Consider the following 17,196-nt stretch of genomic DNA (forward strand, 5'->3'; position numbering starts at 1 on the left):
CATGCGCCAATTGTTTGAGAAAAATGCTAGCTTTCCCCCTAGGGGTGATGCCAACTGGTAAGAGTTTGGCATTTGCATAGGGAAGACATTGTGACTGTTTCCTATAAGGTTGTGATTTGTCTTCTCCTCCTTTGGAGGCTGAAGCACCCCATTGTTTAGGTCTATAGGAGCCTTGGGGCTGAGATCTGCCTCTTGGGTGTCTGTATCTGCCTCTTTGTGGCCTCTCTGACACTGGAAAGGACCAATTTTTTGAAGGCCAGTTTCTGCTAAATCTAGGTGGTTGTACCTGTAAAAAATCTTTCACCGTTTGCATTGACTTTGCTTTATCCTCCATTTTAACACCTCTTCTGCCTTAACACCAAACAAAGTATCATGCTGTAGTGGAGCATCCAATAATTTTACCTTAACATGGTCAGGTAAACTTTGTTCTTTCAACCAAGTATGTCATCGAATATCTGAGCCTGTAACTGCAGCTCTACAAGAGGCCTCTAATGAATCAAAACCACATTGCAGAGTATGTTTTCCCACTTGTTCAACTGCATGCAATAATTCCTGCATTTCTTTACTGTCAGGACTTTCTGTATTTGTAACCTTTCTGCTTTAACAATGACATGAGATATTGTTGATATTTTAGCATGTGAAACTGACAGCTTAAAGCTCTTATAGCTAAAGTAGCAGAAGTGTAAACCTTTTTGCCCCATCTGTCCAGAGCTCTGGAATCCCTAATGGAGATGACAGGATTTTTGGCAGTGGAAGCTTTAACCCCTTTAGGACCCTGAGAAATTGTTTCTGGGTCTGCAGCGAGGAAAACATCATCTTACAATATCCAGCACAGGGGGGATAGCCAGGGGCCTGTGCTGAGGCAATAAAAGGAAATCTCTGAGCCTTTTCTTGGATTCTGAGTAATCCTGGCTCTCCCAGTGGAAATGCTCCCTCATGGTGTGTAGGGTTTCCCCAAAAGAGTAATCATCAGGCGGAGAGGCTGAAGGAATGGACTCTTCAGCATCAGAGTCCTCATAAGGAGGGAGAGAATAGCCTTGTTCAGAGGAAGAATCAGAGGAAATGGAAACCTGATCAGAGGAGTCATAATCAGTGTCTTGCCTAGGCCTTTTGTCAGGAGGGGGAAGGGAGCCCCTGATTAAAATAATAAGGTCTTCGGCCATTTTAAGCATCTGTTTCTTTAGCATGGATGACTGTTCTGGAGAAAGCTGCACTTGTTTCCTTGTTTTTGACGTTGCCTTTGCTGCTGTAGCAGCCTTAATTGTAAGCTGTGAAGGTCTGAAAATGCCATAAGAAGCCAGTGCCTGCTCAGCGGCTCCGGACCCATCTGAGGGAATCATTTCTGTAGGCACAATACCTTGAGTTTCCATAAGCCTCGGGGCCTCCACGTGGCTGTCGGTTACGGCCTGTCGCTCTGAGGTACCGGGTGTCAGGGGCTGCGAAAGCGCCTCACTGAGAACCGGCGAACTGGCGACTGGCCTAGTAGAGGCTTCGTCATCGGTTTTGGACCTCGGATGCCTGTCTCTTTCTTTGTCTTTGCGTTTTTTATACATTCCGGTCGTCGGTTGATCCGACGGCATTTTATAATTAAATCTTCGTCCAAAATAATGTAAAGCAAATTCAAACCGACGTTTAATATAGTGTGTTTATTGAATCTAGCATGAAACAGACAACTAGTAATGTCGTGATCAAGGCCTAGGCAAGGAATGCAGTAAGAGTGAAAGTCCTTATGAGGTATTTGCTTCCCACAAGAAATACAATTATTAACTTTTACTGACATCGGTCTGGAGCAAGAAAAAGTTTCCCCAATGGAGTACTTAGCTTTATTGAAGACTTAGGTTCTGAAATTCAATTTTGAAAATCTCAGTAGTCGGCCGACCGGCACTTGCGAACTGCTTTTGCTTCAGGCACTGCGCGGCAAGAAAGATTGAAGAAAATGGCGTCGGTTGCAACTTTTATACCCCTGACGCACTGATGTCAGGGAAGAGGCGACAGCAACCAACGCCAGACCAGGACTTTGGAACTCGGGCCGACTGCGGGTCACCTGCCAGCAGGATAACCCAAGTGTAATGACTGCAACAGCGAAACACGATGAACATCAGGTTGCCCCGATTTAAGGGAGCATCCAGTAATTTCGCTTCAACATGATCTGACAAGGATTACTCCTTAAGCCAAGCATGCCTTCTAAGTACAGACCCAGTTACCGCAGCCCTGCAAGATGCCTCTAGTGAATCAAAACCACATTGCAATGTAGGTTTACCAACTTGTTCAGCAGGATGCATAAAAATCCTGTAAATCCTTATTTTCAGCACAATCAGGAGTCAACATAATTTTCTGTTTAAGCAATCCAATATTATGCAGCTGATACTTTAACATATGAAACTGGCAAGTCACGGCTCTAATGGCCAGAGTTGCAGAAGTGTATACCTTCTTACCCCATCTATCCAGCACCCTGGAGTCTCTATCAGAGTGGGTAGGATTTTTGGCAGTAGTAGCTTTAATGCCCTTGGGTCCCTGTGAAATGGTTTCAGGATCCGCAGTAGGATTTTTGAAAAGGAAATTGTGAGAGTCAGGAACCCTGTAATATCTATCAGGTTTTCTGGAAGCAGGAGGTAAAGAGTCAGGGGCCATGCTAGATTTCGAAAAGGCATCATTAACAATGTCCAGTACAGGAGGTATAGCTAAAGGTCTGTGCTGGGGCAGGGGTAAGAAATGCCTAAGCCTCTTTTTAGAATCAGAGAAATCCTGACTTTCCCAACGAAAAAGCTACCTGAGAGTATGCAAGGTTTCACCAAAAGAGAAATCCTCTGGGGGGGAAGCAGAGGGAATAGAGTCCTCAGCATCAGAATCCTCATAGGTAGATAAGGGTAAATCCTGGTCATCAGAGGAAACAGAAATTTCAGAATCCTGGTCAGAAGTATCATACGCAAACTCAGTCCTAGGTCTCGTAGAGGGGGAAGGTTGGCTTCCCGTGATTAAAGTAATAAGGTCTTCAGTCATTCTTATCATTTGTTCTTTAGGCATAGAGGCCTGACCATGCGGTCTGGGCGTCAGTTTTCTAAGCATGGTTCGAGTTTTAGGCCTCGAAGAAGAAAATGGCGCCGGTTTAATATGAAAGTCAGTAGGCCTGAAAATACCCTCAGAAGCCGATGCCTGCACAGCAGCTCCGGACCCATCAAGGTAGAGATATCCGCAGGTTCCACAGTTGAAGCATCTCGTAGAATCGGTCTCAGTAGAGACCTGCAAATCTGAAGTAGCGGGTATCAGGGGCTGTGAAAGCACCTCACTGAGTACCAGCGAACTGGGCGGCCTGTCTCTGTCTTTATCTTTGTGTTTCTTCGGCATGTTGGTAGTCGGATGGCTTACCGAAGACATATCAGAATAATTGAACCGAGCACCAAAAAATTTAAGAAGCGCAAATAAACAGATGATGCGCAAATAAACAGGCAGTTCATGGTTTAAATAAGGCACAAAACCGACAGCGAGGGTACATCGTGGTCAAGGCCTAGGCGAGGAATACAGTACGAATGAAAATCTTTATGAGGTATTTGCTTTCCACAAAAAATGCAATTATTTACTTTTACTGACATCGGTTTAGAGCAAGAAAATGTTTCCCCAACGGGGTATTTTGCTTTTAGTTGAAGACTTCGGTTCTGAAACTCGAAAACGAAAATTTCAAGAGTCGGCCGACCGGTACTAGCGAATTGCTTCTGCTTCAGGCACCGCATGACAAGAAAGACTGATGTAATGACATCGGATGTATGTTTTATACCCCTGATGACCTGACGTCACGGAAGAAGTGACAGCAACCGATGCAGGACCCAAGACTTTGTTAATCAGGACGACTGAGGGCTACCTGTAAGCAGATAACCCAAACATAATGACTGCAACAGTGAAACACGAAGAACATCTTGTCTTTTAGTCAGCTCAGCTCAAGCTACTTCACAGTTTGGGCATGTAGAAGGTATCCTGAAGCATTGGAAGCTGGTTGGCTGTTACATCCTTTGCAGAATATAACCCACATACCTATAGCTACTGCAGCAATGATCAATATGAAGAACATCTAAAGTTGCCTGAATTATACTCTGGGATTTATCCCTCTACACCAAGAAGTCAGACAAGAATTTACTTTTTTGTGTCTGGAATACAGCAGATTAAACTGTACTAACACAAGTACATGGAATAGCTCTGTACTATCAGATTATAAATGGCTGTCAATCATTTCCGACAGGAGCTTAAAAAGGCTGCTTTGACAATATCTCACATGGATTTGGTTGTCTGCATTACAAAGCAAGACAGAATGAATTAGGAAAACCCAGTTTGGGTTCCAAAGTTACTGCAGGGTGGTGTTCACACATCAGCACTGACTGAAGGAAAAATGGTAAGGAAGGTGTGTAATTAAAAAATAGTATGCTCCTTTCAGAGTGTGCACTGGGTTGGTATATCTAGGATAACATGTACTTGTCACATAGTCAGGAAGATGGACACAGAAAGAAATACTGAACTGTTTTACAATGCAGACAAAGTGGAAGTTAAAAACTACTAAATAAGCTCAGATACTAGTTCTCATAGGCACACAGCTTTATATTGTAAATAATGTACATGTAAATATAGTTTAATTAAGGTTTTAAACCAGAACAACAGTCAGATTACTAACCTAAATTGCCCAGAAATGGCAAGACAGTACCAAGTTTAATGCTACTGGCTGTCAAATTACTAGAAAGTCAAAAAATCTAAATCAAGTGAAACTGAAATACTGACTATTGCAAACGATATAAAAGAACAGGATGTGAGATCGTTAGAGAAGGGAAGAAGCAAATTATATACAAATAAATGGAATTTGTGAGAACAATACATTAAGAATAATGTTCAGGAAGAGTGAAATTTAAAGGAAGCTAAGACTTCAGCAACTTATGTAAAGGTACAGAGAATAAAACTTGTTAAAATAAAAAAAAATATGTGAATGTTGCATGAAAATAACAAAGAAAATTACATTATGGTTTGATTTCGGTCACTGTATATTTACCTTTGTCACTTTTTAAAAATGAGTTTAATAAACAGGTTAAAAAAAAAAAAATGGGTTACTAAGGATGCAATATCCTATGGGATTTGAAAGACCATGTTATTGAGAGTCTTCTCTACATAATGGTAAACCCCAAGATTTACATAGGGGGTTGTGTCCCCTTCCAAGCAACATGGAGGGCTTCATACCCCACAACTCCCTTATTTAAATATACCAACACCGGTATCTTTTCTGGAAAAAGAAGCAAATGTGTTCTTCAGACATGCTGCCTGTGAAGATAAAGGACAGTTTTCAGTCTGTACCATGATGCATTTTATGATGTACAGTTTCTTTAGCTGATACAGCGAAACAAGGAAAAGTAGAAACAGGCAAAAACACTTTTGCATGATCCCTCTTTGGACCCTTAAGTAATGTTAAAAAAAGCTAACACTAATCAGTGCTGCAGTTAATTTTGTATGCTAAGTAGGTCTAACACTGCATGAGCACTACAGTTAGTTTTCTTCAGGCCTGAAATCAAAACAACTGAACATGAATGCAAAACCATTGAAGAACAAATACAGACCATTTGGAACAGGCCAGCTAATAATACTTCAACTACCTATCTTCAAATAACTATCATTTGTAGATACTAAAACAGATCGTAAAGGGTTAAACTGAATACTGTATGTGATTAAAGGGTGATGGTGTACGTGACTGCAAATTCCATAACAAGATCATGCAAGTTCAGTTGTTGTTCTTCTTCTTTTGGCTTTTCCCAGTTAGGGGTCGCCGCAGCGGGACTCCAGTCCGCTAATGATTGGCAGTAGATTTTTTTAAGGGTGCCAGCTTGATGCCCAACCTTGAACGAAGGCATGCCCATTCTACGCATGTCTTTCAAATGCCACTCGACCGCGGGGAGGACATGCAGACTCCACACAGAAGGCGCTCCAATGGGAGAACCTCTTGCTGTGAGGCAACAATGCTACCGCTGCACCACCAAGATCATGCAAGTTCAGTAAACAGCTATAATGCAAAACAAGTGCTAACATGAATAAAATGATTTGATTGTCTATACCTGTTTTACCTCATTTGAAGTGGAAAGATATGATAAAAGGAAAGGAGCAATTGCAAGTTGCTCCCTTGCCAAGCTACAGCTACACATCTAGTGTTCTAGCTTGTAGTCTTACAGTTTTGGTCAATGAAGAAAAAGGCAGCTCGTTGCTCAATGGATATTACCAGCATTACAATACACAAATTTAAATATATGCATGTACACAGGTGTATATATAAATACATCTAAAAATACATACAGCATGTGATGTTGGCAGACTGCAGTCAAAGTTAATTTCATTTGGTTTCTCTGCTTCGTCACTGTCTTCAGTATCCATTTCATTTTCGTTTTCATATTCTTCATCAACGGGCACTTAAAAACGCACACATACAAAAATAAATAAGTAAGCTGTGTTGCTAACTTGTAATGCAAAAGACAATGAAGAAAATGAAAATCTTTACATCTTACAAGATGCGTGGAATATTATATATGGAACATTAAACATAAATAGAAACATGTAAACAGAATGCAGATAAGGTTTACAAGGTCCTCCAAAGCCTGCCTGTACAGACTTACATCAGTTTGCTGCCCTTCAATGAAAATTCAAAAATTCTGTTGACAAACCATTTATCTATAACTGCTTTAAACACTTTAATAGTAGAAGCCTTACAAATCCTGAAAGGCAATTCACACTACACCTTCACAGCTCTAAAATAAAATTATATTTTCCCCTTCGGAGTGTTAAATTCTGGGGTATTCAGAAGGAAAAAAGAAGTTATGAACTCACCATAACGTTCCATCTGAGTAGTTGTACTTCATTTGTCTTCAACCTGTGGGATACGGATCCATATCAGATCCGAGCCGGCAAATATTACTAGCATCAGCTCCAAGCTTCAGACTCCTCCCCTTACCCAAAATACACCTCCACTGCCTTCCATCCCCAGATCGAGTTTGCTGAACTTATAACAGAACCAGACCTGATAACATACTTGTGACCTATACTGCAGCCCGTAGTCTGAACATGCGCCAAGGTCCAGGGGAAGGAGGGAGGGACGGTTGAAGACAAATGAAGTACAACTACTCAGATGGAATGTTATGGTGAGTACATAACTTCTTTATCTGAAGTAGTTTACTTCATTTGGTTTTCAACCTGTGGGACAGAGTCCCCAGGTACTAAACTCTTGGGAGGCCCTCATGGAAGGATATTCCAGAGCACCACAGAGCCAAAGGATGCTCATCTTCTAGAAGTCAAATCCAATTTGTAATGAGAAATAAATGTATGAGATGAGGACCTAGTAGCTGCAGAGTAAATGTAATTCAACGACACTCTAGACCAGAAAGCTTCAGACATAGCCATGGACCTAACAGAATGAGCTTTAACCTGACCTGGAGGTGCCATGCCTTTGTCCATACAGACCTGCAGGATGCATGAAGAAATCCATCTAGCTATAGTGACCTTGGAAATAGGTTTGCCCAAAAAGGCTAACGATCAGATTTGTAAACATTTTTTGTCCTGTGTAAATAGAATTGTAACTGTATGCACATCCAACATGTGTAGCTTGTATTCCATCCTCTTGGTAAAACTGGGAAAGAACACAGGCAAATTTATACTCTGATACTAACTGGTGACGCCACCTTAGGAAGAAAAGATGGGTTGGTTCGAAGGGAAACTCTATCTTTATGAAAAATGATGTACGGACGTTTGATGGATAAAGGTCTGTAATTCCGAAACCCTTCTAGCAGAGGTAATAGTGACTAGAAAAGCTCTTTTCCACGATAGAAATTTTAGATCTGCAGTTGCGGCAGGCTCGAAAGGCGGAGCGACCAGAGCTTGGAGAACCATAGTAAGGTCCCACGGGGGGATAGGATCTTTTAGCGGGAGGCGTAGCAAAAAGGTGCCTTTGATAAAGGCTTTACAGTCTAGAAGATGCCAAGGAAGCAGAATTCTCGCCTACATGAAAATGAGAAATGGCAGCCAACTGATCTTTGACAGTAGAAGAACTAGCTCTATGCTGGAAAATATCAGCTAGAAAATCAATAATAGCGGAAAAAGGAGCCGTGAAAGTATCTAAACTCCTCTTAGAGTCCCAGAAAGAAAAACGTTTCCACTTGCTGCGATAAAACTTTCTGGTTAAAGACTCATGAGCAGCTACCAAAATAGACTTAACTGAGAAGGAAAGTCCAGGAGTCCTAGCAATCATGGGAACTGGAGCAGCCAAGCCGTGAGCTTCAAGCTGTCCAGGCTCGGATGAGGCACCCCCCCCCCCATGGGTGTGAAATCAGATCCTGAATGGGATCTAGGATCCAAGGTGGCACCAGAAGGTGAGACCAAAGGAAGGGAAACCATACCTGGTGAGGCCAGAATGGGGCAATAAGGATCACCTTGCTCCCCAGTCAACAGGCTTTCTGCAGAAACCTTGGGATCAGAGGTAATGGCGGGTAAGCATACAGAAGACCGGGAGGCCAAGCATGAACTAGAGCATCTCTGGGGGACTCCCCCCGGCAGGGGGTTCAGCGCGAAAAACCTGCTGCACTTCACGTTGGAAGGAGATGCAAAGAGATCACAGCTAGGTTGAGCCCACTCACTGAAGACCTGTTCCGCTACTGACAGATTCAGAGACCACTCGTAAGGCATCAGAATGGTCCAACTTAGCCTGTCCACTAGAATGTTGGACCATCCCGGAATGTGCATTGTGATGAAAAAGCGACCGGTGGGGATCGCCCATTCCCACACTCTCAAGGCCATGCAACAAAGGGGGTAAAATCTGGTCCTTCCCTGTTTGTTGATATACCAGACTACTAACATGTTGTCCGACTGAATGGCAATTGTCCCCAGAGGGAGAAAGGTATGAAGGGCCTGAAATGCTAGAAGGACCGCCCTCATCTCTAGGACACTGATATGCAAGCTGGTCTCTATGGGGGACCACAGGCCTTGGATTGTCCTGCCCGAACAATGCCCCACCCCCACCCGAGTTGGGAGGCATCCGTGGTCACTGTGGTTTGGGCCAGGGCTGAAACAAAGGGTCGACCCTCCAAAATGTCCGGAGAGCTCATCCACCATATGAGGGACAACCAACACACTTGACTTAGGTGGATAAGCTAGGTTAGTGGTAAATCCAACAGGGACCACTGAACTGCTAGAGTCCGGTGAAGAATCCGCATGTGTAGCCGAGCACATGGAAGAAGACTTATGGTCGCCCCCATAGAGCCTAGGGCCCTCAACACTGATTCCGCTGTTGGGAGGTGAGAATGGTAAATCAGAGAGACATGCATCCTGAGGGTTTGAACTCTCTCCGAGGTCAGGAACACTTAGCACTTTGTGTGTCTATCCTGGCACCAACATAGTCTATTACCTGTACAGGCTCTAGTAGATATTTGGATGTGTGATACCCAAACTCAGGGCAAGTGTCAGAAAGTAATCCCTGGTTTGAGAAAGTAGACACCAGATGGGAGCAGTGAGGAGCCAATCATCCAGGTATGGATAGACCTGAATACCCTGAAGCCTCAGGTGAGCCGCTACAACCACCTTCACTTTGGTAAACACCCTGGGGGCTGTGGTGAGACCAAAGGGTAGGGCTTGAAATTGATAATGATTGGCCCCTAGCCAGAAGTGGAGGAACCTCCTGGAGTGTCTGTGCATTTCTATGTGATATTAAGCATCCTGGAGATCTAACAAGCACATCCAGTCGCTCTCTTGCAGGTGCGGCATTATGGACTATAGTGTGACCATCTGGAACTTCTCTTTGGCAACTGACAGGTTCAGGGTAGAGAGGTCCAGAATTGGGCCTTAAGTCCCCCATTTTCTTTGGCACCAAAAAAAACCTGGAGTAGAAACCCGATCCGGACTGATCAGTGGATGGTCTGGATGGCTCGTTTTCCTAACAACTTGGAAATTTCCTGTGCTGCTGTCTCTCTTTGCGTGGGTGGAACGTCCGGGGGTGTTTGGGCGATATGGGGTAACCCACGAAGGGGATAGAATATCCCCTGGATAGGATACGAAACACCCAGCAGTCCGTCCATTGTTATGGACTCCCATGCCGCTGGGTGCAAGGACAATCGTCCCAGACTGCCTCCAGAGTAGAGTAGCCAGGCAACCCCTCAGGGTTACTGCCTGGGTCTGTCCACGAATGGTTCTCGAGACCTGAAGTTTCACGGACCTCCCTCTGCCTCTGGGCCGGCATCCATTCTGTCCCCCTCTGCCTCTAGGGAAGAAGAGACCCGAGTGTCCCAGGAATACTGAGACTTCCAGAACCACATCTTCTTTTGCCCTCTCTGGTTTGGGAAAAAGGACCTTTGAGGGTTAGAGAAGCAGATCCCGACAGCAGACAGTGTCTTCCCGTCCTTCTTACTCTGGACTAGGGTCTCCTTGACGGTCTTACCAAAAAAGTGTCGAGCCGTCATAAGAGGCATTGGCAAAGGACACCTTAAAGGGTTCGGTAAAGTGACACAACCTGAGCCAGGCATTATGCCTCATGGACATGCTGGACCCAGCCTCCCTAGCTGCTCCTTCTGTAGTATGGGAGAAGAGTCGCATGGACGTATTTGATACCGCTTTCAGAGTGGCCATTTTTGTGGAGAATGAAGCCTTGTCCTCCTGCGACACAGACTTGGGTGGAGACTCCTCCAGCTCCTTTAGTAGGTCGCGTTGGAGTCTAGTGACATGGGCCAAGTAATTCAGCGCCCTAATCGAAAAGGTAGCTGAAGCATACACCCACTTCCCTAGGTGGTCCATCACCATGACTCCTAGTCAGGAGGGTGGACGAGGAACTTTCCTGAGATAGTTCCCTTTCAGTGGCTGCTGCTACCACCATTGCGTCCATTGGGGAGCCCTTATTCCAGGAAGGCCTGTCAATGGGGGGACTTAAAACTTTATCGAGGCACATGGGGATCGGCTCACGGTATCTTGTTCCTTCCACGCCCGTGAGGTGATCAAATCCACTAAAGGATCCACGGGAGGGGACACCCAGAAAGTCGACGGCCTCCAGGAACACAGACTCATCAGAGGGGGGATTGGGGGCAGACCAACCTCCCTGCTGGCACAGGATCTCCATGGTGTCTCCATAGGAAACATCATCAGGAGGTGATGTGGGAGAGCCCTCTCAATCATCTAAATCTGTGTCCTCAGTTAGGGGCACGGGAGAGTCCAAATGCCTCCTCTTACACGTATGCTTGCGAGACACATCTCCAGTGGGGGTCTCAGGGGAGCGCTCGCAAACCATCTGTTCCTCTGGGGGAACAGTCTGGAGGACTTCGAGCATGGGCTGTCCCTCTGGTAAGACAATGGAGACCATAGACACAACCGAGGGGGTCTGGGTTGAGTCCGAGGGGGCAGTCAGGGGTATCGATCCAATGGAGAGGACCCTTTCTACCACATCGAATGCCGAAGGAGAGCGGACCTCCTGGAAAGCTAAGAAGGAGGCCGGTCTCCCCAGGTCAGATGCGAGAATCAGAGCAGGTCCCGAAGTGGACGGAGCTCCGAGGGAGGGGAACCTGGCCAGACAACGTCGGAGCCGATGGAAAAGGTTCCACTCCCTCAGATCTGACACTCAGGCTGTGGCTCTGAGAACGGCTCGGATCCGTACTGGTCGGATCCGAGATGCGCCAGGCAGCTGTCGGAGTCGAGGAAACAAGGGCCGTCGGTGCTGACCCCCTGACCAAGGCCAACCTCAGGTCAGAGAACTCCGAAGCCGAAGCTCAGATCGGGGAAGGAGAAATGGGTTGAAAAAAAAGGAAGTGCCCTCCCCCCTCCAGAGGGAGGGGGGCTGGCAAGACCCACATCTGGATCTGTGTGTGGATAAAGCGCCTTATCATCTTTATCCAGATCCATGTCCGATAAGGAGTGGGTCAACCGTGATGAGGCCACGGACTCCAACCTGGCGGGTCGGGGAACCGAGGCCCAGGAGACTGGATGTGCCTCCTCTAGCTCTGGGGAAAACCTCGGAAACCAGAGCCGAGGAGAGTCACGGATCTGTGCTGACTTGCTCGAAGTGAAGTCCAGGGACCTCTTTCTCTTTTCCTTCTTCTTCAACTCTCTCTCCCATTCTTTACCTCTCCTCTGCTCCACTGCCACAGTTTTAGATGCAGGAGTTTGAGTCCCAGCCTGGGAGGGAGGGAGACCAGAGGAAGTTAAGCAGGAGAGGCAGTCACAGTAGCCACTGTGACTGAAGCCAAAGACAAGGAAGGAGGATCAGTATCAGGTAGAAGACCTTTGAGGGCCAACTTGGCCTTCCTATCTTTTAACGCTTGGGGATTGAACCCCACACAAATGGAGCAATCCACACTAAGGTGGGCCACACCTAAGCACAACACGCACACAAAGTGTGGCCATCTGCTGGGGAGAGCTTATGGCCACACTCTGTGCAGCGCTTAAAGATAAGCTTTTCAGCCATCCTATAAGTAAAGAAAGAAGCCTTAAAAAAGACCGGCAAAAACTTTCTTTCTTTAAACTAACAGACTCACACCTACTAACCACACCAGACTAGACACAACAGTAAAGGGGGGGGGGCACCACAGACAAACTACTCTGACTATCTAAACAAACCTACACTCGACGTGAAAGTGATGGGAGGGGAGAAAAGGTACCTACACTAACCTAAATCAGCTAAAAGAAACATTTTTTTTTAAACTTACAGTAAGAAATCAACCACTGCTAGCTGGAGCTCTGAAGACACGATGTACAACAAATCGTGGCAAATAATCTGGGGATGGAAGGCAGTGGAGGTGTGTTAAGGATAAGGGGAGTAGTCTGGATCTCTGTGCTGATGCTAGTAATATTTGCCGGCTCGAATCCGATACAGATCCATATCCCACAGGTTGAAGACAAAATGAAGTAAACTACTGCAGATCAGTTCTTCTTCCTATACAATTCCACTTACAATATAACCCTAAGGTAGCTGACAACAAGGAATTATCCTTGTATTTACCAGCTAGTAAAAGATCTCCTCTCACCAGTCTATAATTTATGTAAAAAAGACAACTGTACCAACCAGTTCCTACAAATTAGATGTTTAACTCTTAATCTGCCTAGCATTAAACATTTGGATTCTCTCCAATCTGTGTAATGGAGCACAATTATAAACACAGGTGCTATATGTGGTCTCACATCCACCTTGTAAAGAAGGAGCAATACTCTCATCACAACTAGTGATACTACGCAAAAAGGTCTCCAACTACCACATGACATTTTTTGACAACTAGTGAGATATCTTCATACTTCAACCTACTGGCCATTATAAAACACAGATCCCTAATCTTTGTACATCACAGCCTAACATGACGTTACCTAAAGGGCACAATTATTGTTATTGCCAAAGTGCAACACTTTTGTTTTGCTTGCTTTGAAAACCATGCGCTTATTCATCAACTATACATACCAGGAATCACATTAACCCTGTAATACAGCATGATCTTTCACTGAATTAATAATCAACACAACCTTAGTGTCATCTGCAGACTTACCAACTAATATGCAGTTTTGTGTCATCTGCAGACTTACCAACTAATATGCAGTTTTGAACAGAAAGGTCAGTCATGAACATGTTAAGCAGCATCAGTCCAAAGACTGACCCCTGAGGAATGCCTACCATAACAGTCATGTCTATGGATACAACATCATCACTCCTCACCTTAAAAGTTCTATATGTCAACTAATAACTAACCTACTTATTAATGTACTAATTAAGACCAAAGTTCTGTAAAGAAGACAATCTCATCAAGAGACACAGAATCCAGTGCATTAGCAAGTCCAAACAGATCACATCAACTGACAAGCCCACATCAACAGATTCTTGTAAATTCAAATAGAAACTTTACATGCTGGTCAAGCAACTTGGGTACAACTCCTTGGTGATTAAGGAGCATAACAGTCTTTCAAAATATTTTCCAATAGTATTCATAAACCTAATGGACCAAAATAATTACGGTAATGATGTCACTCACCTTAAAAAAGTTAATAACTGTAGCCATTTTCCAAAATTGTGCAACAAACCCCTTTTGAAGTGACAGTCGGAATAACCAATGAATACATAATGTTACGGACTCGATAACGTTTGACAAAAATATCCATTAAGACCATCAGACTCAGCTGCTGTGTATGGCCTAATTGCTCTTAATGTTTTCTTTTTTCATGACACTCAATGTTATTAAAGGACATGAGTCATTACAAACAGGATAATCAAAGTTGTTACAGCTGGGACATGTTTTGGTAATGCAGAAAACTTGCCTGCAAAGATCTCCACTAAATGATTAGAGTTAGCAATCAGGACTTCATCTTTGAGCACAATGATACAATACTGAGAATCCTTCCTGTGACTCCTTGAGTATCTAAATAAGGCATTTTTCTTCTCTGGAGTGTAAGATGACAGCTTAAGTTCATAGTTATTTCTTGCTTTTCTCAATAATCTCCTAAAACTGGATCCAATTTTCTGATACTTGATCTTATTTATCACCCTAGGTACCCTCCTGGACATTTGCCACAAAACTTTTTTTTTTCCTGCTAAATCTATCACATGTTACTGTACATCACTCAGCAGGTTTCCTACACTCTTTGGTATTCCCACTACTAGGAACATAATTAATAAATGAGTAAATGTGCTCATTAAATTAACCCAAGAAACCAAAAAGTATAGCTGTGTAAGAGCTTACCATAACAGTAAATGTCCTACTTCTCACTGTTGCAGTATTCATTACTCTTGGGATATCCTGCTGAGGAGAACCGAACATCTAGCCAGTATACCAAAGCCTTTACAACTTCCAGGCATCGTACATCAGAAGTATGTCCTACATGCGATGCATAAGGTAGATTTGCGATATATGCTTGCCTAATCCTCAGAACTGAAGTGCCCCAAATGAACCATAGCAACCCCAGAGAAAGGTAATAACGTACATCCAAGAAGAGAAGAGAAGAGAAGAAAAGGGTGTAAGAAAGACCTCTTGGCCAGAAAGAGGGAAACAGAAAGTAACAGGAGGCAGAATAGTGCAACAGTGCTACACACATGCCAGCCATATGCAGCAAGTGGAACATCTGCAGAAGTATCTTACAAAAAGGATACAAGGCCTAACAATATGTCCCACATGGACCAATTGAAAGTTCTATAGCTATATTTGATCTCTTTCAGGCTGCTAAGGGATGACCTATGTGTAGCATACAAAGCATTTACTAACCCATACCTGATGGGCTTCACGTCCTCAAGTTAAATGGTGTCACAGAAATACTCTATCTAGGGACCTAAACCTCTTCTGCAACATTAACAGAACAGTTTGGAGGGATACGCATATCTCGCAGAGGATACTGCTGTTCTAGAACACACTCCTCATCCACATAAAACAAAGCTCAATTGTGACCACATTCAAGTATAACATGGATCAGTGATTGGGAAATAGTAACTTTACTCCTAGACTCCGCCCATATTACCAATGGACAGGGGCAGCTTCTAAATGCTTTATCCTAAAGCATGGGTTTCCTCCAAACATCTATGTTTTGAACTAGTAACTATCATTAGAGTAACTTATAATTATAGATCTTGCAACCTAACCTCCAAAGAGATAGGTTAATTTTAAGCACCAAATGGGTTAAATGGCTACGCTTAAAATAGTCTGCAAAAGTAGACTACCATGTAGGCTGGAATAATGGTCAAGATATTTACCTAGGGATACAGGCTACAGGGATCAAGTCTTACCTTTGAGGGAAACTGGCTGGCTCACAAGGACAGCTAGCCTAGTGCTGATCTATGAACAAGACATTGCACTATGAGCAGCTAGCCTAGTGCTAACCTATGAACCTATCGGTTATCCAATGCCCTGGCCAAATTTCTCCAGTCAGTATAAATACCACCTCAGGACTCCCACGAAAGAAGGCCATTGGCCTAGTGCAACTAAACTGATTAACAAAATATAAATAAAATACGTAAATAAATCCAGTTGAGCTGATAAAACAGGTGGGACTACTTCAAGTTGAGGAAAACAAAAGTCAGGTACTCACCATAACGATCCACCTGCGTTGTTCATTTTCATTCTTCCTCAACTGATGGGTCTCAGATCTGATTCGACTGCTATTACTGGACTCAAGCATCCAGCTCTTGAGTTCCTCCCTTTACCCACAATGCCCCACTATCTTGGTGAGTTTGCTGCCCCAACATTAATATATATACATGACATCATATCATGATGAAATAATAAGATAAAGACATATAGAAAGACAGAAGCTCAAAACAGGGTACAGGTTTATTCCCAAAGGAACACCCTTTCGGTCTCACTGGGAAAACATGGAAGAAAGCTGGATGGTAGGGAGTTGAGAAAGAATGAAAATGGACAACACATGCATCTTTATAGTGAGTACATAACTTTTGTATCTGATGTTGTCATTTTCATTCATTCCTCAATTGATGGGACAGAGTCCCCAGTTAGATGAATCTTGGGTGGTCGTTATGGAAGGATATTCCGGAGTACAGCAGAGCCAAATGCTGCTCTATTTCTGGAAAGTATGTCTACCTTGTAATGACTAATAAAGACATGAGCACTGGACCAAGTTGCAGCTACACAAGTATCATCTACGGACACTTTTGACCAAAAAGCAGATGAAATGGCTACAGAACTTGTGGAATGTGTTTTGGGGGGGATTTAGGTAAGGATAAAACTCTTTCTTTATAAACAAAAGATATACAATCAATCAGCTAACCATTTATTCACAGTCGCTTTTGAAACTGCTTTACCCATTTTGCTCTTGGAGAAGAATACAAATAATCGGTCAGTTTTCCTGAAATCTTGGGCTCTTTGCAGATAAAATCGAAGTTGTTGATATACGTCCAAACGATGCAGCCATGTATTCTCCTTGGTTTGAAAATTTTAGAAAGAACACAGGTAAACCGATGAGCTGGTTTATGTTGGATTCGGAAGCAGCCTTAGGTGCAAAAGGGTGAGTTCATATGTAATGAAACCCTACCTTTATGGAGGTCTTGCAGAAAGGGCTTGGAATTCAGATACTTGTCTAGCAAAATTGATAGTGACTAAAAAAAATATCCAGGACAAGAACTTAAAAGTCAGTCTTAGCCGAAGGATCAAATGGAGGTTGGGTAAGAGCTTGTAACAAAATAGTCAAATCCCAAGGATGAGTAGGATCTTCTACTGGGGGCTCAAGTAAAAATGT

The 17,196-nt window shown here is 43.7% G+C and overlaps 1 protein-coding gene across 2 annotated transcripts in view; it reads right to left on the bottom strand.

Moving 5' to 3' along the window:
* The window catches only part of CRBN (cereblon), a 945,847-nt gene that overhangs the window by 813,499 nt on the left and 115,152 nt on the right, over window positions 1-17,196 (bottom strand). For both annotated transcript variants that reach the window (XM_044082066.1, XM_044082065.1), the window contains exon 2: window positions 6,313-6,425. In XM_044082066.1, coding sequence (XP_043938001.1) covers window positions 6,313-6,425 — 113 coding nt within the window. The remainder of the gene's footprint in view (window positions 1-6,312; window positions 6,426-17,196) is intronic.

The sequence above is a fragment of the Protopterus annectens genome, chromosome 8.part1, assembly GCF_019279795.1.
Source record: "Protopterus annectens isolate FY-2018-M chromosome 8.part1, PAN1.0, whole genome shotgun sequence".
In the NCBI taxonomy this organism is placed as follows: Eukaryota; Metazoa; Chordata; order Ceratodontiformes; family Protopteridae; genus Protopterus; species Protopterus annectens.